This window comes from Peromyscus eremicus, chromosome 8b, assembly GCF_949786415.1.
Source record: "Peromyscus eremicus chromosome 8b, PerEre_H2_v1, whole genome shotgun sequence".
Taxonomy (NCBI): Eukaryota; Metazoa; Chordata; class Mammalia; order Rodentia; family Cricetidae; genus Peromyscus; species Peromyscus eremicus.
In genome coordinates, this window is record NC_081424.1 from 10,956,793 (window position 1) to 10,983,274 (window position 26,482).

General features: G+C 42.2%; 1 protein-coding gene across 3 annotated transcripts in view; it reads left to right on the plus strand.

Moving 5' to 3' along the window:
• The window catches only part of Cep57l1 (centrosomal protein 57 like 1), a 57,318-nt gene that overhangs the window by 12,251 nt on the left and 18,585 nt on the right, over positions 1-26,482 (plus strand). For 2 of the 3 annotated variants that reach the window (XM_059272489.1, XM_059272490.1), the window contains exons 2-5: positions 19,152-19,371; positions 20,231-20,393; positions 21,847-22,026; positions 23,573-23,694. In XM_059272489.1, the coding sequence (XP_059128472.1) occupies positions 20,234-20,393; positions 21,847-22,026; positions 23,573-23,694 (462 nt within the window). In that variant the 5' untranslated portion in view covers positions 19,152-19,371; positions 20,231-20,233. The remainder of the gene's footprint in view (positions 1-19,151; positions 19,372-20,230; positions 20,394-21,846; positions 22,027-23,572; positions 23,695-26,482) is intronic. The other variant, XM_059272492.1, reaches the window with a different exon arrangement.

The window sequence follows — 26,482 nt, forward strand, 5'->3', positions numbered from 1 at the left end:
AAGTATGTTTTGTTTTATATATTTTTACTATATTAATTGAATTAAAAATAATGAATGCACCAAGCATAATGGCAAACACCTTTAATTCCTGTACTCAGGAGGCAGAGGTGGATGGCTCTCTGTGAATTTGAGTCTAGCCTGGTCTATGTAGTGATTTCCAGGCCAGCCAAGGCTACATAGTGAGACCCTGCCTCAAAATAAACAAACAAGCAAATAAATAAAACTTATTGAACAACTACTAAGAAGTACAGTAAGTAGTTGGTTAATGAGTAAGATGTATTTCTTGCTTTTAAAGAGCCGTGGAGAGGAGTAAATGTGTGCAGCCATTACTAAAATGATGCTATGATTAAGGCACTACATTAAGTGAGATAAACTGTAACTAATATATGCAACAAAATACTGGTAACTTCGTGACAATCAGTTTCAGAAAAGTTATAAATCAGTAACTTCAATAACCATCTGTTGTGAATTTCGTTACAGGAAGTAGAAGGGGCACTATTGGATGGGGGAGGGAAGGAAATAGTTATGCGTGTATATGTGTGTGCCTTTTTCTTTAGTGCAGAGAGTGGAATTTCCTCCAGAGCGTCATTTTAAAAGTGTTTTATGTTTTTCTCAGTTGTGATCTCTGCAGTAGGTCTGTTTGTAGGAAAAATAATTCTAGGAGTTATGTTTGTTTTCTTTGGAAAATCTACAAGTTGAATTGTGCCTTACTGTAAACGTTCCTCTGTTCGTGTACTTATAGAATGGGAAATGTTAAGCTAACCTGGCATATGTGTGCTGTGAGCAGCTGTATCAGCTGACTCACCTGCTGCCACTTAGGGAATATAAACTTATCAAATTTTGCCTTAAATAGAAATAGTATTTTAAGAAAATAAGTAAGTATAAAATATAACATTTTAAGAAAAAACATTGGTGATTCTTTTTTTTTTTTAGATTTATTTATTTATTTTAGGTGTATGAATGTTTTGCCTGAATGTGTGAATGTGTATCACATGCGTAACTGGCATTCTCAGAGGTCAGAAGAGGGCACTGGATCCCCTTGAAATTAGAGCTATGGATGGTTATCAGCCACCATGTAGGTGCTGGGAATCCAACCCAAATCCTCTGCAAGAGCAACAAATGCTCTAAACCCTGGAGCCATCTCCTCAGCCCCCTTGGTAATGTTTTTTGTTTTGTAATCCAAAGTCACAGATAGAGGATATTGAGTTCTCTCTGGTCTATAGAAATCAGTTGTCTTAGTCACTGATCTACTGCTGTGAAGAGACACCTCAGCCACCCAACTCTTAGAAAGGAAAGCGATTCATTGGGAGCTGCTTACAGTTTCAGAGGCTTATCCAGTGCCTCCGCTATGGCAGGGAGTGGGGTGGCGCCCAGGGTGCCGAGAGCTACCTCCTGGTGTGCAGGCTAAGAGAGGCCTCAGAGCCCACCTCCAGTGACACATTCCTCCAACAAGACCACACCTCCTGATCCTCTAATCCTGTAAAAGAGTTCCACTCCCTGGTGACTTAGCATTCAAATATATGAGCCCATGGAGGCTCTTCTTATTCAAACTACCACCAGCAGTGAACTGTCAGAAAGGATACTATATATAAGGCCTGCAGACTTGAGATAACCAAATCAACTAGTTATTTCATGTTTCGTTATGTGTAAAAAATTTATTCTGATAATAGTAACTATATTTTAAGATTTTGAGCCAAATGTGATGTGTAGACACGTTGTAAATGATTATGCTTTTCAAGTGCTAGTTGATGATTTTTTATATTTTGTGTTTTAGTATACAAAATATAAACTTTTGAATGTTTCATATACTTTTTATGAGTTCGCTGAGAGTTTCATAAAATGTGTTTGGATCATATTTATTATTCCCCAGCTCTTCCCAGATCCACTTTTCTTTCCCCTACCCACTTAACTTTGTGACCTCCTTTATTTATTAATTTATTTACCTACTTACTTATTTCCTAACTTATTTACTTGTTTTTTAGGCAGGGTCTCTCTCTATAGCCCTGGCTGTTCTAGAACTCACTATGTAGACCGGGCTGGCCTTGAACTCACAGAGATCCACTTGCCTCTGCCTCCCTGGTGCTGAGATTAAAGGTGTGCCCTACCAGGCCGGGCTCTCTTTTTCATTTTTTAAAGCTGTCACGACTAATTTGTGCTGCCCATATGCTCTTGGATGTGTGGTCTTCCACTGTAGTGTGATCTGCCTACCAGGGGCTCTTAGAGAAAACTGACTCTCTCTCCCCTAGAAGTTTACAGTTGCCAACAGCTCCACAGTTAGGTGTGGGCTTTTATGCCCCACTCCGGTCTCCATGTTGAGTTTGTTATGTTTTGGGCTTACACAAGCCTTGTGCATGCTGTTACAACCACTATGAATTCACATACGTAGCTGCCCTGCTGTGTTCAAAGGACACCACTTCCTTGCAGTCACCCATTGCCTCTGGTTCTTACGTTGTCCCCACCCCTCCATGGTGACCCTTGAGAGGAGAGGGTGCAGTATCATGTTCCATTTATAGCTGAACCTTGGGCAACCTTCTTCTCAGCACCTTGGCCAGCTGTGGGCCTCTGTGTTAAACACTGTCTACCGCAAATAGAAGCTCCTCGGGTGAGGATTGAGAGATGCAGTGTGGATATGACGATAAGTCATTAAGAGTTTATCCATTTAGCAAAATAATAGTAGTAGGTTTTTCCCTAGAGCCTGTGACCTGTATAGCCATAGGTTTTTGGATCGTGGTGCCAAGTATGGGTTTCATCCTGTGGAGCTTAAATCCCTTAGAAGTGATTGGTTAGTCTACTGATGTTCATGCCACCATTGCTCCAGTGGTCTTATCTTACGAGGCCAGTCATTGTTGTAGCTCATGGGGTGTAAGGCTGGGTATGGCTGATGATTACTGTTCTCTTCCAGTAATGCGCCTAGCACCTTCCTGCACTATGAAAGCTAGCTGGCGGCAGCAATCTTGAGTCATAGAACATGCAAGAATCAAGCTGGCATTAACCTAGAATCATCATTCCTACTTATTTTTGTAAACATTTTCCTTTATTTTTATCTGATGGGTATGGGTGTTTAGCTTGTTTGCATGTCTATGTACCACATACAAGCAGTGCGCACAGAAGCCAGAGAGGATACTGGATTCCCTGGAACTAAAATTACAGATGGTTGTGAGCCACCATGTGGGCACTGGGAATTGAACCTTGGTCTTTGTGGGGGTCCTCTTTCTCCTCTGGGCCTGTTGGCCATCAGGTTGAGAGGGTAAAGAGGTGGATGGGACGACAGAAAGCTTTGGCAGCCTATGGTCACGAACGAAGACAGCCCTCTGGGAGACAGATTTTGGTGAATCAGCTCAAGTTTATTGGAGAGTATAAGGAATATATGGAATTGGGGAGCCTGGGGACAAACCCTAATTTGCATTAAGCGGCCACTCCTATCCCAAGGCTTAGTATGTGGCAGTAGGGTCCTCTAGCAGAGCTCCTAGCCCATTCTTAGCAGGGATCTGTGCCAAGGGTCAAGCTAAAGATGAATCAGGCCTCTGTTAGAGACAGCTTTTAGATGAGGTCAGTCCTCCAGGCCCAGGGACATTCTTCAGATAAAGGCAGGTAAAGAAGTCCTGCTGGAGATTTGCTAGAGGGAGGGAGCTCCATGCTGCTGAGCTATTGTGATGAGCAAGCTGCTAGGCCATGGGGAGGCTGCAACCTCTGACCCGGCCAGCAATGTCTTCCAGCAATCTTAGAAGAGCAGCCAAATGCTCTGAACCACTGAGCTCTGTCTCCAGCCCCTCATTCCTACTTTAATGTTTTTATAGATTCTATTTTTTTCTCAGCTGTAGTCTTCAAAAGCATTGGAGAACATATAACTTAGAGGAATTTTTCTAAAATAGAGTCTTTTTGGTGAGAGAACTAGTCATAGGACACAGTAATAGTTAAGACCTTTGTTTAAGTCCTAAAAGGCTCTAGTAATGCTTTTCCTTTGAAACAGTTTTAGGCATTGACAGTGTTAAAAGCATTCAGATTGTCATATACCTAACACTATAATTGGTTAAATATATCTCAATGAGAAAATAACTTACATAAATATTTATATGCTCATTAAAAATCATACTTTAATCAATGTACATGTAAGCATTTGTTATGTTACATTAAATAAAAAGAGCAACTTTTTTTTTTTGTTTTTTTGAGACAGGGTTTCTCTGTGTAGCTTTGCGCCTTTCTTGGAACTCACTTGGTAGCCCAGGCTGGCCTCGAACTCACAGAGATCCGCCTGGCTCTGCCTCCCGAGTGCTGGGATTAAAGGCGTGCGCCACCACCGCCCGGCCAAAAAGAGCAACTTTTAAGAACATGTATTCCAATCTTAAGTTTGGTTTAAATGATAAGACTGAGCTAATATAAAAATATTAATTTTGTTTGTTTGTTTGTTTTTGTTTTTTGAGACATGGTCTCCCTACATAGTCCTGGTGTCCTGGAACTCACTAGGTAGACCAGGATAATACCAAATTGGTAAATTTTACACTGATTTTTATTTTCTAGTGTAATCTTTAAGTTCTATAGAATGAGCATTTATTATTTTTTAAATGAAGAGTATGTAAAAAATTTATTGTCTGTCAGATCTCTTTCTGGACACACTAGTGTCTGAGCTAGCACAGTGAAGTTTCACGGGCTAATTTACAATTTAATTATGAGAAACTGTAGCAGTATTCCTATACAAGAAATGTAGTCTACGATTGAACTTACCATGGTGCATGTCTTTGTAGCTTTGCTGTTTTACAGCCTTTGTGTATTTTATAAACTGTAATTTGTAACTGGGTAGCAAGTTCTCATCTGGGGTGGCAGGGCCAGGTGTTGCTTTGCTTTGCTGTGTTTTTAGATGGGCCAGCTCCAGGCTGGTCTCGGACTCACTGTCTTCCCCACTTGGCCTCATTTTCTTGCCTCAGTTTTTCAAGTACTGAAATAGAAGTCTGTGCCACTATGTGCAGGAGGAAACTTCACTGAAGGATAAAAGTTGGTCATATTAAATAAAAGAGGCCTTGGTCTATTTTAGCCATGGCTAGTCTGGGCCAGACTGGCAAATTTGGCTAACTGCTGTGATAAAAGCAACTTTGGGGATTCCACCTTACCTTTTATGGAGTACCAAATTACCTTATAATTGTTTACCCCAAGTTCAGGGGCCACGTTGATGAGTGTTGCATTTACTTCTGCCCTCAATACTGTGGCCTCTTTCTCTTTCCTCTTCTGGCCCCTAGCAGTTGGGTGTGTGCCAGGCATTACTGGAACAGAGGTAGAATGAAAACTGAAAATTACACACTGATTTCTAACATTTTTTTTCCTGAAAATGTCTTGTTTTTGTTGTTGTTGTTAGCCCTGGCTGTCCTGGAACTCACTCTATAGACCAGGCTGGACTTGAACTCAGAGATCCTCTTGTCTCTACCTCCCAAGTGCTGGGATAAAAGGTCTGTGCCACCACTGCCCGGCAAAAGTCATTTTTATATGAAGTGAATTATGCGGACATGAAATAGTCCCTGTGTGGAATGAGAGACTCTGGGAGAAGTGGTAACTTGTAATGTCTAGCTACCTCTAAACAGGGTTTCATGGGGGGTTTTCTCTTACGTTCTGTCTTGTCTGGCCTGAAACTCACTCTGTAGACCAGGCTGGCCCTGAACCCGTAGAGTCTGCCTGTCTCTGCCTCCCAAATTCTGAGATTAAAGGTGTGTGCCATGATGCCCAACTTATAGGGTGTTTTTTTGAGACAGTCTCCACTCTGTTGTTAAGGCTGAGCTTGAATCCTGAACCAAGTGATGAACTTTGCCTCAGCCTCTCAAGTAATAGGGATTGCAGACACTTGGTAGTTTTCTGTTGTTTGTTTGCTTTAGAGATGGGGGGTCTCCCTGTATCTCTGCTGGCCTAGAACTCCCCTACGTAGTAATGCTGGCCTCAAACCTACAGTTCCTCTGCTTCAGTCTCCCAGGCACTGGGATTACAAATGTGTGCCACCACACCCAGCTCTCAGGCTCCTTTGTGGTAGGCTTTTAGAGTTTGGCTGTCAGGTCGACATTAGCAGGCCCTCAGCATTCCAGCATTTGGTCTGGCCAGCTAAGTAAAGGAGGTATGTTGGAAACTAATACAGAACTGGAATAATACGTTCTTGTAGGTATATTTTAAGTACAATGTACTTTGACCAACTTAAGCTTCCATCTCAGCTACAAAAAATTGGGTTTTGTCCTTTTGCCCTCTGTGCTAAGCAACAACACACTCCATTCCTCAAACTGTGACCTTAACAGCTGTGCCCACAACTCTGCTTAAAAAGAAGTGCAGGCTTAATGGTGCCTGCACAGCTCACCCGTCAGCGCCTCTCTCCATCAGGAGGTGACTTCGGCCCTCCGGAACACCTGTTTATCACGGGTAGATGAGTCCGCTGCCAGGGTAGTTAAAGCTCTGAGGGCTTGCTTTAAGAGTTGGAATGAGGAACTTGGAGCTGTCAATACCAACGGGAGCAGAATTATGACAGACCTGCTGGGCTACACCACGGTCTGCCTGCAGTCTCTCCAATGGAAATGACATGCACAACGTCCATTTACCTTGAATTACAGTGATCTAGTGTATGCCTGTCAGGCACTCTGCCACTGAGCTACATGCCCAGCTGTTGAAGTGACTTCTCATAAAATTATCTTGGAATAGCTCATTGCTTTTAATCCATTCCAGTTTAGAGAGCATTTCATTATGACCCCTATCCTCAAGGCTTACCGTTTAATGAAGAGGACTTATGAACGGGATTCCTCCTCCTCCCCACCAACCCTCCCCGCTTCCTCCTTGTCTGTTTTGTTCTTGACAGGGTTTTGTATAACTCAGGCTGGCTTTCAAGTAGCCAGGTAGCCAAGGATAATGGCCTTGAGCTGATCTTCCCCTCTCCCCTCTCCCTTGGTAGTGCTGGGATTACAGGTATGTGTTCAGAAGCCCAGTATTCTAGGAAGAGAGAGCAATGTGGACAGGAGGGACATGAAGGAACCAGCAGTCACTGAGGCCTGGGAGGCCCTGACAAGCTGTTTCATCTTGGTTCTAAAGGCACTGAGCAGTCACTGAAGAGTTTTAAACTTTGAAATGACACCACTGGGGCTCCAGAGAGACAGTAGGATACTTACACTAAGACAGGATTAGTAGCAGGAGAATCCCTCCAGGGGCCATAGATGATGCAGCTCTAAGACAGTATGCCTAGTCAGTGATGGAGGATGGTTGACTTGAGAAACACTGCAGGTGCTGAAATCCTTAGTACTTGAGGGCTGAAGATCAGGGAGCCGGGGCTGTTTTGTGAGGTTAAGGGTATAGGAAGGGGGCAGGGCTGAGACTTGGCTCACAGGTTGAGAGCACTGGCTGCTCTTCCAGAGGACTGGAGTTCAATTCCAGCACCTACACAGTAGCTCACAACCATTACAACTCCAGCCCAAGGAGATCTGAAGCCCTCTTCTGGCTTCCATGGGTACCAGGTATGCATGTGGTACACAAACATAATGCGAGCAAAACACTCATACACACACAAAATCTTTAAGTGAAAAAATATAGGAAGAAAAGCAGTTTCTAGAAGGAAGATTACATGTTACATTCTGGATATAAATTTTAGGTACCTCTAGGATGTTCAGGTGGATGTGAATTCATTGTTAAAAGTTGGAAAAATGAAAGTAGTTCTTGATTTTTTAAATTTTTAAAAAGTGATATATGTGCAGGAACAACAAACAAACAAACAAAAGCAAATGAATCAGGACATACCCAAAAGTGATGCTGTCAGTTAAGAACGGATGGGCCCAGGGCTGGAGACTTAGCTCGGTGTTAGAGCACTTACCAACCAGCCTGGGTTTGGTCTCATGCTGAGAGGAAAAGGAAATGGAAGGCTGGGGAAGACATTGGGTATATTATATATATAATATATATATATATATATATTATATATATAATATATATATATATATATATTGTATTGTCGTTGTAAAAATGACCATAGGGAAATTAACTTATGGGAATTGAGCATTCTGGGTCATGAAACGTTGTCTCCTGTACCACTTACAGATTACCTACTGGGGACATAGTGTTGGTTTGATGTAATATTAAAAGTAATGAGCCTAGCGAAGCGTGGTGACTCACATCAATATCCCGGTACTTGAGTGGCAGAAGCAGGTGGCCAGCCTGGTCTATAGACCTGTCTCAAAACAAAAAGGGGTAGGGAAATAGATAGCAAGTTACTTTGAGAGTCCAGAGGGATTTTTCTATTTTGTAGTCTCTCAGTATCATTAGGTACATCAGTGATTTTATTTATAAAGTATTGGGTATAAACAATTTTGGATAATATTATAGGTTGAATATGAATTCGTGTGTGTTTGTGTGTGTGTGTGTGTGTGTGTGTGTGTGTGTGTGTGTGCGCGCGTATATGCACGTGTGAGTGTTTGTGGAGGCCAGTGGATGGTGTCAGGCATTTTCCTCTATACTCTGCACCTCACTAGCTCAGTGATTGTCTAGACTGGCTGGCCAGTGACCTGAGAACCCTGAGTCTGTTCCCCACTGTGCTAGCCTTGTGGGTGTGCACATACAATCATACTCTAGGGTTACGTCTGCAATCACATTCAACTTTGGGGTGCTGGGGATCCAAACTCAAGCCCTTAGGCTTGCTCCTCAGGTACTTTACCAAATGAGCCTCCTCCCCAGCCTGAGCTAGGTTTTCTTTATCTGAAGTGCTTGGGAATACACATTTTGATGCTTTAGATTTGGGGATGTATGTACAGACTTTACCAGTTGAACATCCCTGATCAAAACCATTTTGAGCATAAACATGATACTCAAAGCTTTCAGATTTGAGAGCAATTGAGAATACAGACCTGTTACAATAACTAATTTGTTTTAGAAGTACCAGGTTCTTCTCAGCTGCGTTATGTTGGTTCAGTACATATAATTCTTTGAAATAGGTAGGTAGTTAATCTTATGGTTCCTTTTATAGAGGGAACATCTAAGAAACTTTATTAGGATACCACATAATTCATCTTCAAGGAGTCTTGCTCCTAAAGCACTATGCTGCCTGCCTACAAAATAATACAGAATATTATTCGGTAAGAATAGAACCATGAAAATGTATTATAAGAATACAACTCAATGTAAAATTAACATTTCTAAAACTGTAAAGAATATATATATGTATATATATACACACACACACACACATATATATTGCTTTCCTTTTTTGAGGCAGGGTCCAGCTGCATTGCCCAGTCTGCCCTTAAACGTGCTCTCTTCTGCCTCTGCCACCTGCAATTCCAGGCATGGACCTTCAGAGACGATTGCCTTGTGTTTAGAGGGCGTGAAAACTTGACAGCTGTTGGGAAGAGTTGGGAAGATTGACCAAACACAGTGGGGGAATCACTACAGGGAAGAAGAGTTGATGCTAGAGGTTGTATTTGTAAGAACTCAGTTCTGAGGAAAAAGCACCCAGGAAAGAGTGATAAAGTTCACTGTCACAGCTGCTCCTACCACTGTATAGCTACATAAACTCGATAAGTTTTAGAATTAAGAGAGAGGAAATAACATAGCTAAGAGTATATAGCAAGCCACTAGCTGAAACAGGAAAGAACCCTAGTTCCATTCATCATAATCCTTAATGAAACCATGCAGATTCAGCCCTATGCAGACCCTTAGGGATGCCCAAGAAAATAATTAGTGTGTAACTAAATCCCACAGTAGCAACCACTCAAAGCTACCTGTGGGTTTCGAGATGGCTCAGTGAATGTGAGTGCTTGCTTCTTGAACACCAGGAAAACTGGGTAGCTGCATGGATACCTTTAACTCCAGCACCGTTACAGTTGGAGATAGGAGAAGGATCACTGGGCTTGCTGGCTGTTAGCCTAGTCCAGATTCCAAGAGTGCCCTGTCTCAAAGGAATAAGGTGGGATAATAGAGCAGGACACCTGACTTCTTTATCTGGCCTCTGGCCTCCACATGTGTGCACCCCTGTATGTACATACACCTACATATACCACACTCAACACATACTATAATGCTAAGGACCGAATCAGTGATTCTCTAATCAAAAGGATTTACCTGTGTCTCGCATCTGAAGAAAGTTTTCCTGCACTACCTGCTGATTGACAGGAAAGTCACCAGAAGAAAAGTGCTTTGGTCTATAAATAATTATCTTTGTCTGTTATTAAGTACTGTTGATGGCAGTTATCTTTAGGAATGAGAAAGCTGTGGGTGTAGTTCACAGTGAGCAGTCCAGAAATACCCTTTAATTTGTGCCCTTTGTGTGAGATTTTTATTACTTACAGATACTTTTTTTTAACAAACTTCTAGGAGTTCTGTATAATATTATGGACTATTTTATACATTAAATTATTTTACTAGTTCTTTGAGAATTTCAAACAATATATTTTGATCATATTCCCCACAACCCTTCCCAATCCACTCACACCTCCTTATCCCATCACCTGAACCCACAACTTTTATGTTTTTTTTTCTTAATAATCCATCAACTCGCCGGGCGGTGGTGGCACATGCCTTTAATCCCAGCACTCGGGAGGCAGAGCCAGGTGGATCTCTGTGAGTTCAAGGCCAGCCTGGTCTCCAAAGCGAGTTCCAGGAAAGGCGCAAAGCTACACAGAGAATCCCTGTCTTGAAAAACCAAAATAATAATAATAATCCATCAACTCCACTTTGCTCATATACGAGTGTGGATTGACACACCAGGAGCCACACCTTCACAGAAAACTGCTCTCCCTTGCCCAGAAGCCATCACCTGTCCATTGCTTCTCAGTTAGGGCTGAGGCCTCATGAGCCTCCATGTTGGTTTTATACAGGCGGCCACAGCTGCTGGGAGGTCCTGAGTGTAGGCGTCCTGTCGTGTCCAGAAAACACGGTTTCGTTTAGGTCGTCCACAGTCACTCTTTCCCCCTTGCTACATTGTCCCCAAGCCACAGGATAGATGTGATGGAGATGTCCCTTTAGGAAGAGTGTTGACCGCTCTGTGACACTCTCCGCACTTGGACGTTGTGTCTTTGTTAACCATCATCCACTAGACAAAGAAACTTCCCTAATGGAGTCGGAGAGCTGCACTAACCCGTGGGTGGATTTAGATTTTAGCAAAATTAGAGGAGCAGGTTCACTTCTGGGGCCTGGGACCTCCTCAGTCAGTACAGAGCATGCATTCCTTCTGGTGGGGTAGGCCCTAATCCAATCAGAAAGTAGTAGGTAGCCAAGAGCAATGACAAGATCTCGCGGACCCCTCTGACCAACATTAGGGAGGAGGCTCACACCTGGCACTGGGCTTTTATTTGGCAACTGTGGCTTCTGGGATGACATACTCCCCCGTGTGGACTGACTCAACAAGCTGCTTTATATGGGTGTGTGAGTGTGTGTGAGTGTGTGTGTGTGTGTGTAGGAAAAATAGTACGTTTCAACATGGCTCTTTCAAATATCCTTGGTATTAATTATCCCTCCAAACCCCTCCTCTGATTATGGGCATTTAAAAAAAAAAAGACTTTCAACTAAGTATTATATGTAAATTATACTAAAAGATTTTGTCCTAACAGTTACTCAGTCTGCTGACATTAAAAATGGGCTCTGAGGCTGGAGAGGTGGCTCAGCAATTAAGAGCACTGGCTGTTCTTCCAGACACCTGGGTTTGATTCCCAGCACCCACACAGTGGCTCAAAACCATATGGAACTCCAGTTCTGTTGCAGGATATTTGAGCAAACTGTGTAAAGATGTGTTGCTGTCTTACCTTGCTGCCTAGGATACCTGATTGGTCTAATAAAAAGCTGAATGGCCAATAGCTAGGCAGGATAGACTAGGCGGGACTTCCAGGGAGAGAGGGGAACTCAGGGTTATCATCTAGGCATGTGGAATTCACCAGTGAGACACTGAAGAGGTTAGATGTGGAGAATGAAGGATAAGTAAAAAGCCACGTTAGAATGTAGATTAGCAGAAACAGGTTCAATTTTAGGTTTAGTTTAATTTAAATTATAAGAGCTAGTTGGAAACAAGCCTAAGCTAAAGGCCAAGTTTTCATAATTACTAATAATATGATTATTTGGGGGCTTCCACAGGAAGTCCAGCAGGAAAGACCTGCTCCATAGTTCCAGAGATCTAATGCCTTCTGGCCCCCATGGGCATCACACATACTTGTGAGGCAGACATATAGGCAAAATACCAATAGATAAAGATAATGAAACTTAATTTTTAAAAATAGTTTCCTCAGATCCACATAGATGCAGTATTATAATGTGACCATATAGAGCCCATGTTCCTGTGTGTCTGTGAGAGAGAAAACTTAACTGAAGATAAGGCTATGGGAAATGTGACTTTAAAAAGTTAAGTATTATGTATTTAAAAAAAATCCCTGTGTGGTGGCACACAACTTTAATCCCAGCACTCAGGAGGCAGAGGCAGGCAGATCTCTGAGTTCCAGGCCAGCCTGGTCTATAGAGCCAGTTCCAGACCAGTTAGGGCTACACAGAGAAACCCTGTCTCAAAAAAAAAAAAAAAAAAAATCCCTGTGCTTACATGTTTACAGACATAGATATGTACCCATTGTCTCCTAGGTAGGCTATAGCTTTCCTGAGTGAGGGTGATGCTTTGGTAAGGATAAGAGTCAATCCAAATGATAGGAATTGCTATGCACAGGATGGTAGTGTGAGAAGGCCGAGGGCCTCTGCCTGCTGAGGCACGGAAGAGCCTGGGTGTGTGTATACATGGTTTATTTGGAAGGTCACACATCTGACCTCACAAGCTCCTACAGCAATCAATTGTCAGCTGTGCTTATTTTCACCGATGGACTTTTAGTCCTCTAGTATTAACTATTGGGTGATGTGCTTGTTTTACAGTGGAATTTGTGGTTTTACAGGCTTCCAGAACAAATGTAATTTGTTCAGTGTTTCCACACTCCTTGGAAAAAATGGCAAATCTGTTTGAAGCAGGACTGCACTTTAAAAATAAAAATGTGTCACTGAGAAGGAAGGGGTTAGTTTTTGTTTTTGTTCATTTTTATAAAGAGCGAGGATACTCTGAATATAATGAGACTATTAAGTTGGTGGCTTTGAGTTCAAGGAAAAATGGTTTGTCATACTGGGACTGTAAATCATGATCCCTGGCAAGAACACAGCTGACTCTTCATCCTGTTGTGTCTGGACCATTACCAGGGTCTGTGCAGGGTTTGCCATTTGTCTCAGCTGAGGTCCCAGACAGTGCTGCTGTGAACCACCCCGTCTTGCTCTGGCTTTGTTGGCGTTTGTTTGTTGTGTTTAATAGACTTTTATAAGAATGCCTAATGTGGGCCTGGAGCAGTGGTTCAGCAGCCAAGAGCTCTTCCAGGGGTGATGCTCTTCCAGGGGTGATGCTCTTCCAGGGGTGATGCTCTTCCAGGGCCGATGCCCTGCCAGGGATCTGGGTTCAGTTCTCAGCACCAGCTGTAAAGCTCACAACCTCCTTTAACTCCTGTAACTCCAGCTCCAGGGGACCCAACACCTCTTCTGTCCTCTTCCGCACCTGCACACACACGGAGACACACACACGGAGACACACACATGGAGACACACACACGGAGACACACACACGGAGACACACACACTCACTCACACCCACCCACCCCCACATATATATATATAAAATAAAATATTTTTAAGATGGCTAAATGTGATGAGAATGAAAAAAATTTTGTGCTCTTTAATAGTCTGTTTTGTACTTAAAAAAACAAATCAAAATTTTTATAAAAATGAGAACCCCAAAATATGCCCCACACTGAGAAAAATGATTCTGAGCATTCAGACTAACTTATACTTTGGAGTTTTGGCAGTTCTAAAACTTTCTAAAGTGGGGAGACAGTTTATAATTGGCTGAGATTGAGGACAAATCTGTGGTGATTTACTTGTGCAACACAAATCACTTCAGAGAGGCCTGTGATGGACCAACTTGATGCCGTCTGTGGGGAGAGGAGGTATTAGAGGTTAACCAGGAACCTTCCCCACGCTAAGAGTGTACTCCACAACTGAGCTACACCCTTACCCTTTGGGACTGTTTTCAATTAAACTCCTGTCTAAAAGGTTTTTAAATTTATTGTGTGGTTTTGTTCTTGGCCTTGCTGACACTATGAACTCAGGTTGCAGAGCTGTGTTAGAATATTAACTCTTTCCTTTTTAATCTTTCTGTGTGTTTGTGTGTGCATGTGTATGTTTGTATATATATATCCATGTTTTTGTGTGTGAGTGTGGGCACACATCACAGCTTGTTCGTGGAGGTCAGAGGACAGCTGACTGTGGGACCTTGCCTTTTACTTTGAGACAGGATTTCTTTGTGGGCTACCTACGACAGACTAGCTGGCCTGCTGCTTGCAGGGACTCTCCTGTCTGTCTCTGGTCCTGCTCTAGGAGCACTGAGATTACAGACACTAAGTACCCGGCTTTTTGTGGGTTCTGCCTACTCAAACTGGGGTTCTCATGCTTGTGTGTCAAGCAATTTACCCCCTGAGCCATTGCCCCAGCCCCAGAACATCAGTTTTTATATAAAAATCTATCATCTAGCTAGAAAATTTCAAGCTTCCTTTGTATTATTTTTTTATTTTGAAAAAATGTTTAAAATGTTTATTGTTTTTCTATTGTGTGTGATGGGGGTTGCTTATGCCACAGCATGAATGTGGAGGTCAGAGGGTAGCTTTGTGGAGTCAGTTCTCTCCGTCCACCTTTGTGTGGGTTCTGGGGAGCAAACTCGGGCCCTTTTCCACTCAGGGAGCCCTCTCACCCACCTGGGTCAGTTTCTGAGCGATGGGTTTCTTTTCCATTTGTTCCTCATTGCGTCTTTAGTCTTTATGCTCTCCTAGCGCTTCTGTCTTAGAATCGTCGTTTCTTGTGGTGCACAAAAGAACAGGACATTTTATAATGGAACTGAGGCTGTGTTTGACCACCAGACACTTCCTTGGATCCTTTCCATCTCTTTCAGAAACTGTCCACACTCAGTGCAGACACTTTAATAAAGGTCATGTGAGATAGTTCTCTCTTGATTCCTCTTTGGTGATCTTCAATTTGCATAAGACTCAATTGAGGAGTTAATATAAAGTATATATTTCTGTTTCTGTGAACCTGGGTCAGGCCTAAGAGGCATTCTTATTTTATTTATTTATTTATTTATTTATTTATTTATTTATTATTATTATTTATTTATTTAGTTTGGTTTTTCGAGACAGAGTTTTTCTGTGTAGCTTTGCACCTTTCCTGGAACTTGCTTTGGAGACCAGGCTGGCCTCGAACTCACAGAGATCCACCTGCCTCTGCCTCCCGAGTGCTGGGATTAAAGGCATGCGCTACCACCGCCCATAAGAGGCATTCTTTACCAAGTAACTGAAGGGCACACTTAGAGATGGGCCACGTGTATGGTCTCTAAATGAATACTCACTTATACATCACTGACTTTCAAATGCTTATTTTACTTCAAACCATTCTTGAGTGCTGAACCACCTAAACAGCTTACATAGATCTGCTAAAGGCAATGTTTTTATTGTATGTGTATAAATATTTTTCCTGCATGTATGTCAGTGTCCCATGTATGTGCCTGGTGCCTTTGGAGGTCAGAAGAGGGTGCCAGCTCCTCAGGAACTAGAGCTATGGATGGTTATCAGCCAAGTCAGGTGGGTGCTGGAGCTGAACCTGGATTCTCTGCAAAAGCAGCAAGGACTCTAAACCACTGAGCCATCCCTCCTCAGATGTAGCCTGCCTGCTTTCACTGCCCTGCTCTGCTGTCTAGTAGCTGTATGACCTTGAGCAAGTTACTTCTCAGTTGCTATATGCTTGTTAGAAATGAGTTCAGGATCATAAAGAGACCACCATTCCAGCTGAAGTGTTGGGACAGGAAAACTTTACTTCTGATCCACAGGGTGTGATCCAGAAGAGCCAGCACACACTGAGGCAGGAAGTGCATTTGGGTTTTAGTGAGATGGTGGCTGTACTTTTTCCCTGGGTTGGGGTCCAACCTCACAATCTTATTCAGCTGGTTAGTCTGAAAAGAACTGGAGCACAGAAAATGAAGGAAGGAAAGAGAGGTCACTGTCCAGGTCATCAAACTCCTAAAATGGAGCAATGGGGGTGGGTATTAAAACATCTGCATAAAGGGGAGGCAAAGATTTTATTCCTTGTCTTAGATGCAAGTTTTATAGTATTTGATAGAAAAGACTCACATTTGATATTGCTTTTTTATTTTACTAATTTTTATTTTTTGATGTTCTTTATGAACTTTTTTCTTGTATTTGTTTTATAGATTTAAGCCAGGCTTAATATAATATTTTATAGATTTAAAGCCAGTGGTAGCACATGCTTTTAATCCCAGCACTCAGAAGGCAGAGGCAGGCAGATTTTTTGTTTTTGTTTTTTTTTTTTTTTTGGTTTTTCGAGACAGGGTTTCTCTGTGTAGCTTTGCGCCTTTCCTGGAACTCACTTGGTAGCCCAGGCTGGCCTCGAACTCACAGAGATCCGCCTGGCTCTGCCTCCCGAGTGCTGGGATTAAAGGCGTGCGCCACCACCGCCCGGCGCAGGCAGATTTTTGTGTCTAGTATTAGTTATGATGTAAGCAAACAATTTGACTGGGTATATTATTGACTTATCTGTGTGCTCCCCTGTTGTGTGATACTTTGATTGTTTTCTGACAAATAAAGCTTGCTTGGAGTCAGAGGGCAGAGCCAGCCACTAGCTGACTAAAATTGATCATAGAGGTTTGGAGGATTGTAGATAGAGAGGAGACAGAAAGTAGTAAGGTGGGGCAGAGGATTGCGGCCCCTTTTGGATAGAGGAGCTGGAGAGTTAGGAAGCAATTGTGACTGCTCCTCTGTTTTTCTGATCTTTTAGGTTTTTACCCCAATATCTGACTCCTGATTTTTTATTGATAAGATTAACTAGATTAACACTTAATTTGGCACCCAACATGGGGCATGAATTCACTATATAGCCCCTTTCTTGCAGTACCCACTGGAGCTGCACATGGGAACTGCAACTGGTGAAGTAACTGCACCTCCGGCTGTCTTTTCCTTTTCTTCCACAAGCCCTCTGAGTGAGTCTGGCATTTTCCTGTTGCAGCCTCTCTACTGCAGTCTTTATAAGCCCCAAATTCCACAGGCACCTGGGCTCCAAACGCTGCTGGAGTTAGCCCTTCACCACCAGCCAGCTCTACCTTGAGGCAACTCTGTGCTTTCACTTCTAGCCCGCTCATCACACCTGATGCTTTCACACATTCCCTGTGTCCGCTTCAGATGGCTGGCTCTTTGGCTCCTTTTCCCGCAGATTTGGTGAGACAACTGGGACTTCTTAAAGGCAGGAATTAGATTTTAAAAAAAAAGGGGGGGGGGAGAAGTTGAAGATGTTTTTTCCACACCTTAAAAACAAGAATCATGGGCAGGAGAGATGACTCAGAGGTTAAGAACACTGGCTGTTCTTCCAGAGGTCCTGAGTTCAATTTTCAGCATCCGTATGGTGGCTCACAACCATCTGTAATGAGATCTGGCTCCCTCTTCTGGCCTGCAGGGATACATGCAAACAGAACACTGTATACATAATAAGTAAATAAATCTTAAAAAAAAGGGGGGGGGAATCATTTTGACACATGGAGTTAGGTCTCTGTATAATTCTGCAATGGATGGTTTAAAAATGGAACAATTAAATAAAGGGATAATCAGCACATCTGGGATTGACATGATGTCACTTATCAATTTGGTAATTCTTATTTTATTCCTAAAAAAAGTTGTTTGATATTAGTGCCAAATAAGAAAAAATGACTGATAAGATAAAGTCCTCAGAAAGACAGACTAATGGAACTAAGGAAAATAGTCACACACAGACAGAGGAGTTTAGAGCAGAATTTACCACACTAGGGCATTATGAAACTGAAGGTGAGCAGCCCAAGGTTATTAGAAAACCAACCTTAATTTATCCAGTTACCATTTGAGAATGACAGGCATCTCCAAGGCTATTCAGAAGTTAACTGGGAACCTATAGAAATGTTAGATTTGAAGAGATTTAAGGAAGCAATATTATTTCAAATATGGCATGCATTTACCTTTTGTGAAGCAGATGTTAAATTCATGGTTCACTCAGAACAGAATTATTCCACAAGAATGGAAAGATCTAGTTACAGAAGTATCAGAATATGGTCTTCAGCTACAGTGGAACACTTGGTGGAGAGATGAAGTTAGGACCATAGAACATCAAGGTAGGGTTAGAGCTTATGAGATTTCCCAAGAACAAATCCTTTGTGAGGTCCCTTATGCTGATGTGGAAAAACAGGTTACATTTGATGATCACACCTTGTCCCTATGCTGTACAGCATCTTTGAGTGCTTGGGACAAGAGTCAAAAATCAGGAAAGAGGACTGAGCCATTTATTAAAATTATACAAGGCCTTCACTGAGTTTTTGCATAGATTGACTTCAGCTATAAATAGAGATATCAGATCCAGAAGTCAGATGAATATTAATTGAATCTTTGACTTTTGAAAATGTTAATTCACAGTGCAAAAGGGTAATTGGGCCTTTAAAGATAAGATCAGCACCCATAGAGGAATGTATCCAACATACATTCAATACTGAATCTCATAACCATGATGATGCTTGGATAGGAGAGATGATTTCCAAAGGCTTAAAGAAAAGTCAAAATATCAAATGTTTTAATTGTGGTAAACAAGGTCATATAAAAAGGGGTTGTAGGCAGGGCATTACTAGAAGCAATCAATTGATCAGTGTTACTTGGATTTTCTATATAATTATTTTTTTCTGTATATTATAAGCAACCAATGTGGCTTCACTATAGGACCGTGCAAAATATCCCACTTATCAAAAGTTTGCTCTGCATTTTTCTTGCCAGGATTCATCTTACTGTGATGGCACAAAATGAGGGAGTTTTTTTCTTTCAAATATACAAAATCTTGTCTTAAAGTTAATTATATATTACACTCAGTAGATCATTTTCAATGTCAAAAGATCAGTATATTAACTATAAGCGAGCCTATTAACACATTTTATGTAATGATCATTGAAGATTAAGTTGCTTCTGAGTTTCTGGAATTTAATGGGCATTATGGGTAGTTTTATAAAGTCACTACTCTTTTTAAGCTTGAAATTATAGTGTACTTATGTTTATAATTATGTTCTCACACTTCTTACTCAGTCTACAGGTTGTTTACACTCCCATTCTCAACCTTGGCTTTGACTGGAGTGGCCCTTCTGTCCTGAGAACTTTTCATCACCGTCCTTGCTCATGTGAATTTCAAGTGTGAATTTATATCTCATCAAAAAAAAAAGTCTTCATCTAAAAGTTGATTAAATGGGGTTCAGACATTGCAGAAACCTACCAGGAATGAACAGAAATCATCTTTGCAGAAGAGGGGGTGTGTATTTGTTTGTGACATAAAAGGTCAAAACAAGGGCTTTCATATGCTAGGCAAACACTCTACCATTGAGCCACATTCCCAGAAGAAAATGATTGAAAATCAACCTAAAAGAATTCCTCATTTTTATGAAATGTGAATTTAAAATTGCTACAATATAGCTCACTGGTAGGGTACCTGTTAGGCATGCGCAAGGCCCTGGCTCTTAATGCAAAAAATGAAAACATAATATGGAAATTCCAAGATGCACTATATACATACCTGTAATCCCTGCTCTCTAGAGGCCGAAGAGGGAGGCTTGTAAGTTCATGACCAGTGTGGTCTATGAGCAAGTCTGTCTTAGGGTTTCTATTGTTGTGAAGAGACACCATGACCAGGGCAACTCTTATAAAGGAAAACATTTAATTGGGGTGGCTTAAGTTCAGAGGTCCATTATCATCATGGCAGGACATGGCATTGTGCAGGCAGACATGGTCCTGGAGAAGGAGCTGAGAGTCCTACATTTTGATCTGCAGGCAGCAGGAAGTGAACTGAACTAGGTGTGGCTTGAGCATAGGAGATCTCAAAACCCACCCCTACAGTCACACACTTCCTCCAATAAGACCACACCTACTTCAACAAGGCCACACCTCCTAATAGTGCCACTCCCTATAAGTTATGGGGCTATTACATTCAAACTACCTCACTAGCCATTTTTCTTTCTGTTACTGCTGAGTTTAATCTAGTTGAAGTTGTGATAATTAAGTTTATAAAGATAAAACTATGTAGTGTATAACTGTGTTGCATTATTTTTATGTACTGAATCTGTCCTTCAGATGGAAACAGTGACAGTATACTGTATCTCTTTTGTTTTCCACAGACAATGGATTCTGAATTATCACAAAGTGTAATTGGGAGCTATCTTAACCCTCCAGAAAGAATGTATCTTCCATCGTTCACCCAGAATGAAGCATCTCAGAATTGCCACCCTGTAAATTCAGAAGTCACTTCTCCTAAAATGTTTAATAGTCCAAACAACCAAGGTAATATTAATATGAAACTTTACAGAAAATTTGGAGCAGGACATGGCATGGAACAGACCTCACTGTTATGTAGAAAATAGTGTGATTATGTATTAAATACTCACAGACCTGGTAAGCACGAGTCTGCTGCTGACCTGTGAGCCTTCACAGGTCACTTACCATTTCTTAAAATATTGGCTTCTTCAGCTATAAGCTAAAGATTAATATAACAAGCTCATAAATATTTCACATTTATCATAAAAATATCTTAGAAAACAGAAAACTACTCTTAGCAATAAAAAGTCAAAGCCAGGTTGGTTTTAAAGCCCACGCCTTTAATGCGAGCACTCTGGCTGCAGAGGCAAACGGATTTCCTTTCAAGGCCAGCCTAGTCCACAGAGTGAGTTCCAGGACAGCCAGGACTACACAGAAAAAGGTAAATAAATAAACTAATAAAAGATAGAATAAAAATTCAGATTTGGAGTCCTTCTAACCTAGGTAATCAGAATGCTAGTGAGTGAAGTGGAGTTGTATCATATTCAAGCAGCAGTCAGACCTCACATATCCAAAATTATCCTTGTAAATCACTTTGGAAGCCATTATGTCCATGTAACTATAAAATATGACTATTGCAACTTTTTAAACATAAACTTAAGAGAACCTTAAAATTGAATTAGAAAACATTTATGACTCCAGAAATATTTTATGCTTTACAAATTACTTCATAAGAGCTGACCATTCCCCTTCAAAAAAATAATCTGTAATAATAGTTGCTGTCTTAGGTAGGGTTTCTATGGATGTGACAAAACACCATGACCAAAACAGCCTGGTGAGGAGAGGGTTTATTTCGCTTACAACTCTCAGGTGGAACTCCATCCATACCTGAAGGAAGTCAGGGCAGACTCAAGGCAGGACCACGGAGGCATGCTGCCTACTTGTCTGCTCCTCACGCCTGCTCAGCTGCTTTCTTATAGTACCCGTATGAGCGGCCCAGAGATGGCACGGCCTGGGCCATAGTGAGCTGGGCCCTCCAGTCAATGATTAGTCAGACGATGCAGCACGGGCCTTCCCTCCGGTGCAGCACGGGCCTTCCCTCCGGTGCACCACGGGCCTTCCCACCGGTGCAGCACGGGCCTTCCCTCCGGTGCACCGCGGGCCTTCCCACAGGCCAGTCTGGTGGGGGGCATCTTCTCACTTGAGGTTCCTCCCCCCAGGTGACGCTTGTATCAAGTGCTTCAGTCCTAGAAATCACTAATCCAGTAGTAGGTTCTTATTCTTACAAGATACACCATAGAAAGTGTATCCCTTTTTAGAATCATTTCCGTTTTATGGGTATTATACATCAACTTGTATATATTTTCTGGCTACTAGCAAATATACACTGTTCATTTTTATTGTTGTCCAAGTTACTATGATTATTATTAAGTTTTCAAAAACTTTCACTTAAAACATCAAGCAAATTTCCTTTCAATAGCACTTGTTTCAGCATTAAAAACGCTGCAGGAAAAGATCTACCGTCTAGAGCTGGAGCGGACTCAGGCTGAAGACAGCCTGAACTCTCTGTCCCGAGAGGCGGCGCAGTATAAGAAAGCCTTGGAGAATGAAACAAACGAGCGGAATCTAGCCCACCAGGAACTGATTAAACAGAAGAAAGGTAAAGGATGATGGTTCTCAGCACGTGGGGTTGCCAGAGCCTTCAGTTCGACAGCAGTAAGCCCAGGGGAAACTGACTTACCCAAACATCTCTGCTCTTACTGTCATAGAATGCGTGAGGCCGCGGTCTTAGGCACTTTAATATTTGTGGAAAACTAATGTAATTTAACTTGCCTGCATTATATTTGTTATTCTAGCTCACAAATACATTGTTGGGGGCAAGGGTCTTACACGTCCCCCTGGAAGTCTTGAACTTGCAGTAGCCACAACCTTGCATGTCTAATCCTCCTGCTTCCAGCCCAAGTGCCATAATTTCGGGTGTGCACCACCAGGCTTACTCTGTGCAGTATAGGGACTGTAGTACTCTATACTGAGCTGCATCCCCAGCCCCCAGTTCATAAATATTTGAGTCAAAAGAAAAAACTTAGGCAAGTTGTGTTTAGAAATTAGAATATTTTTAGAGTAAATCATAAAACCAGCTAAACCCGTAATACTACTTTATATTTTTGCTGAACATTAATTTGAAATATAAAGCAATGATAGTAATTAAACAACATAAAAATAAAAATGAATGGAAAATAATTTTATTCAACTTGAGGAATATAGGACTATTTAAAGGAGATAGATAGATAGGTAGAGACTTCTGTGGAAATTAGGGAAAGGGCATTCGATAAGAAATTTAGAGTGTGATTTCTTTGTATAATTTTTTCTTCAAACTTTTTTGTTTCCCTGATAAAACATTCACCCGAATACATAAAGCCTGTTTGTGTTTCACCTTGCAAATAGAATGAAGAATGAGAAAAAAAAAATGAGACTGAACAAAATTAAACTAATGAAAGTGAAAGGATTAAAAACTGGTTACTTACCCTCTTAGAATTAACTGAGTGGTCAGTAGTTCAAAGGAGAGGAGAGAGCCAGGCTTGGTGGGCACACCTTTAATCTCAATGCTTGGGAGGCAGGGCAGATCTCTGTGTGTTCATAGCTAGCCTGGTCTACATAGCAAGTTCCAGGCTAGCTGGGGCTGCAAAGTGAAAGACTGCTTCACACACAAAAATTTTTTTTTATAAAAACAAAAAGAGGAGTAGAGGAGAGACCCAGTTCGATGGCTGCTTGCTGCCAGACTTGACGTCCTGAGTTCGAGTCCCAGGACTGAAATGGTAGAACGTGAAAACTGAAACCCACAGGTTGTTCTCAGACCCCCATTAATGAGTCAGTAAGAGCGCTTGCTGTACAAGAAGGAGGCCACAGTTAGTCCCCAGCACCCCTCTAAAACAGCTGACCATGGCTGGGAGTACCCAGACCTCCAGCTTGGGGTGGCAGGAAAGAGAGGCAGGGCGCAGTTGCTTGCTGGCCAGCCAGGCAAACTGAACCAATGGCTGCTGTCACGTGAGAGGCCTGACCAGGGAATAAGGGAGAGGGAACAGAGAAAGACAGTTGACATCCTCATACACACAGTCACTTTGAGCTTTGGGTTGAGTTTGCGCTCTGACTAAATCCCTGATCTATGTAATAATCAGCTAATGAACTCATTATTTTGTCTTTCATAGATATAAGCATCCAGCTAAGCTCAGCCCAGTCTCGTTGTGTTCTCCTAGAGAAGCAACTCGAATACACAAAGAGAATGGTTCTCAATGTAGAACGAGAAAAGGCTATGATCCTAGAACAACAGGTACCCATTCTTTCCTTCGAGGATGTTCTTTTGAAGAATATAATATGGGGAAATTTTCCTATATAACCAAAGGGAGATAAAAGGCTGTATAGGAGATTTTCACCTAAAGCGATGGTAGACTGTGCCATTTAGGCTGACAGCCTTGTAATGAAAACAAGAAGAAATTAACAGATAATCTGAAGAAGAGCACAAGAAATAAGGGAGGAGGTGGGGGAGGTGAGGGGGAAGGGAGGCAGCTCATGAGTTAACCAGGTAGCGCAGAATGACTGATTCAGACTGTGTACAGATGTAAATCCCCACGGTTTGGCCTGATATTTTGGCTCGTTTCTTCTGAAGGCGTTTGTGACTTCAGAGGGGGCAGTTGAGACAGTACCTCTGACAGCTGCCCTTCTGGCTCAGGCAATCAGCGTAAGGCCTACATAGAGCAGCAAGCCTAGGGAACCTCAGGCTGCGTGCTCTGTGAAGTTGAGTAAGGAAGCAGACAGCCTGGACGACAAGCTGAGCTGGGACTCAGAGCAGGATGGGCATCCGCAGGACGCAGAGACCTCTGCTCCCAATGTCTGAGCTGAGGAAGCAATGCCGGCACAGGGAAGGCAGGGGTGGCCATGCAGCCGAAGCAGGAGTCACCGAGGTGGAAGCCTTGAGCCTGCTCTGGACAACATAATTAGACTCTGTCTCAAAAAGGAAAAGAGGCAGGGGAAGAAGATGGCATTTTCTTTTGAGTGTTAGAAACCATAATATGGCCAAGCAGCTTTGAGAATGAATTAAATATTAAAAATGAATTTTAGAACTTGTAGATCTGCTAGAACTCAAGAAATGGACACATACCACCCAGACCAACAAAAGGACAAAGTTATAGTCCATTCAGGAAATAGGAAAAGGTAACGTATCAGAGTAAGAAAGGTCTAACCAGATATATAACTGGAGGTGTTAAATGGAGAGGAAGACTGATGTATAAGTAATTCTTGAAGATGTGGTAGCTGAGCACTTTGCAAAATTAACTAAAGATTAAAATCATAGGTACAGTCAAGAGGCACCTAAGATAGTTACCTCATGAAGTGAAAAGTTTGCCAGGTGTGGTGGCGCACACCTTTAAGCCTGGCACGATGGAGGCAAAGCCAGGTGAATCTTTCTAAGTTCAAGGCTGGCCTGCTCTACATAACGAGTTCCAAAACTGCATAGATAGACCCTAACTCAAAAGAAATAGAAATACATAAATAAAATAGACAAGTAAAGAAAGTACACAGTGTTTATTTCTGTTTGAACGTTTCTGTCCATGGTTGCTTTGGGCCTGTGGCCTCATAGCAGGGACATACAGGGAAGTGAAACCTTGCTGTCAGCAATGAAGTGGAGGCCAGGACCACACTCCCAGCCACAAAGTCCTCCACTGAACCCCACTTCTCCGTCCTGTGGGTAGAATTGTTTCTTGGTTTCTTTCTCGAATATTCACAACTAATGTAAGAAAAGCTGATATTTGTGTTGATTTTATGGCATGTGTGTTGAGTTTCTTCATCTTTCCCAGTGCTGGCTTAGTCATAAATGACTTGAGTTTGTACTTGTCAAATGTATTTCTTCCTTCATTTTAAAAGATAGCTTTTCTGGATGTAGTCTCTCGGTTGGCAATTACTTGCTGTTGGAACTTAAAATGCATCATTCCATGCTCCCTGGCTTCCGGGCTTTTCCTGGCTGGGAGGTTTGACATTCTGATGGGTTCGCCTTTGCTGCTGGTTTTCTCTCGCTGCTTGGAATATCATTTCTTCTGGAGTTCTGGTCTTTTAACTGTGATGTGTCATGGAGTGGCTCTTCTTGAGGCATGTCAATTTGGAGTCCTGAGTACCCCTTGTATTTGGAAGTTCGGAGGGTGGAGGGAAGTCTCAGTGCTGCACAAAGGAACACATGAACATAGGAACCTGAAAGTAATAGGGCAAGATGATTTCTTTTTGATAAAAGGGTGCTCTAGAATCCAAACTGGGTTAGAAGTAGCACTCAGCCTGCAAGCCTGCCTTTTACCCCTGGCGGGGGTGGTGGTTGCATCCCTTCCCATTGGTGGGAGCTTGACCTCACAGTCTGACGTGATTGGCTAATTAGCGAAAAGGAGAAGGGGAAGTTCAGGAAATATGGGCCCTTGTTGGGCTAACTACCTTTGTGTGTATATGTGCGGGGGATGCTTCTCACACTGGATGTCCGTTTCTTTCTCTAGGCTGCGGAAAGCTTTGCTGTAGCTCATTGATTGTATCGCTTTCTGCATTTCTATGGCAGGATTCCTGACCCAAGCACTAAAGCAAAGGAAGGCTCATAGTTTACAGTATAGTAGTCCGTCCTGGCCGGAAGGCATGGAGGCGGGAATATGGGGCAGCTGGTTACATCGATCTTCTGCAGTCAGGACACAGAGAGAGGTGGGGGCTAGTGTTTGCTTCTCCTTTTGACTCACTTCAGGACCCCAGCCCATGGGATGACGCCACCTATATTCAGGGTAGGTCTTTCCTCCTAATTTAAACCTCTCTGGAAACACTCTCATAGACATACCTATAAATGTGTTTCCATGGTGATTCTAAGTCCAGTCAAGTTGACAGTGAAGATTAGGCATCACAGTCGCACGCTTTATCAACCTGATACCCACGCAGATGTGCTTTAGATCATAGCACTCCACCCCATGCCTCCTCAAGTCTTACTGTCGTCTCATAGTATAAAATACTCCTAGTCCATCTCTGTAAGTGCCTGTAATCTTAACAGTCCAACACTGTTCTGGAATCCTAAATCCCTTCTGAGACTCAAGACAAACTCTTCA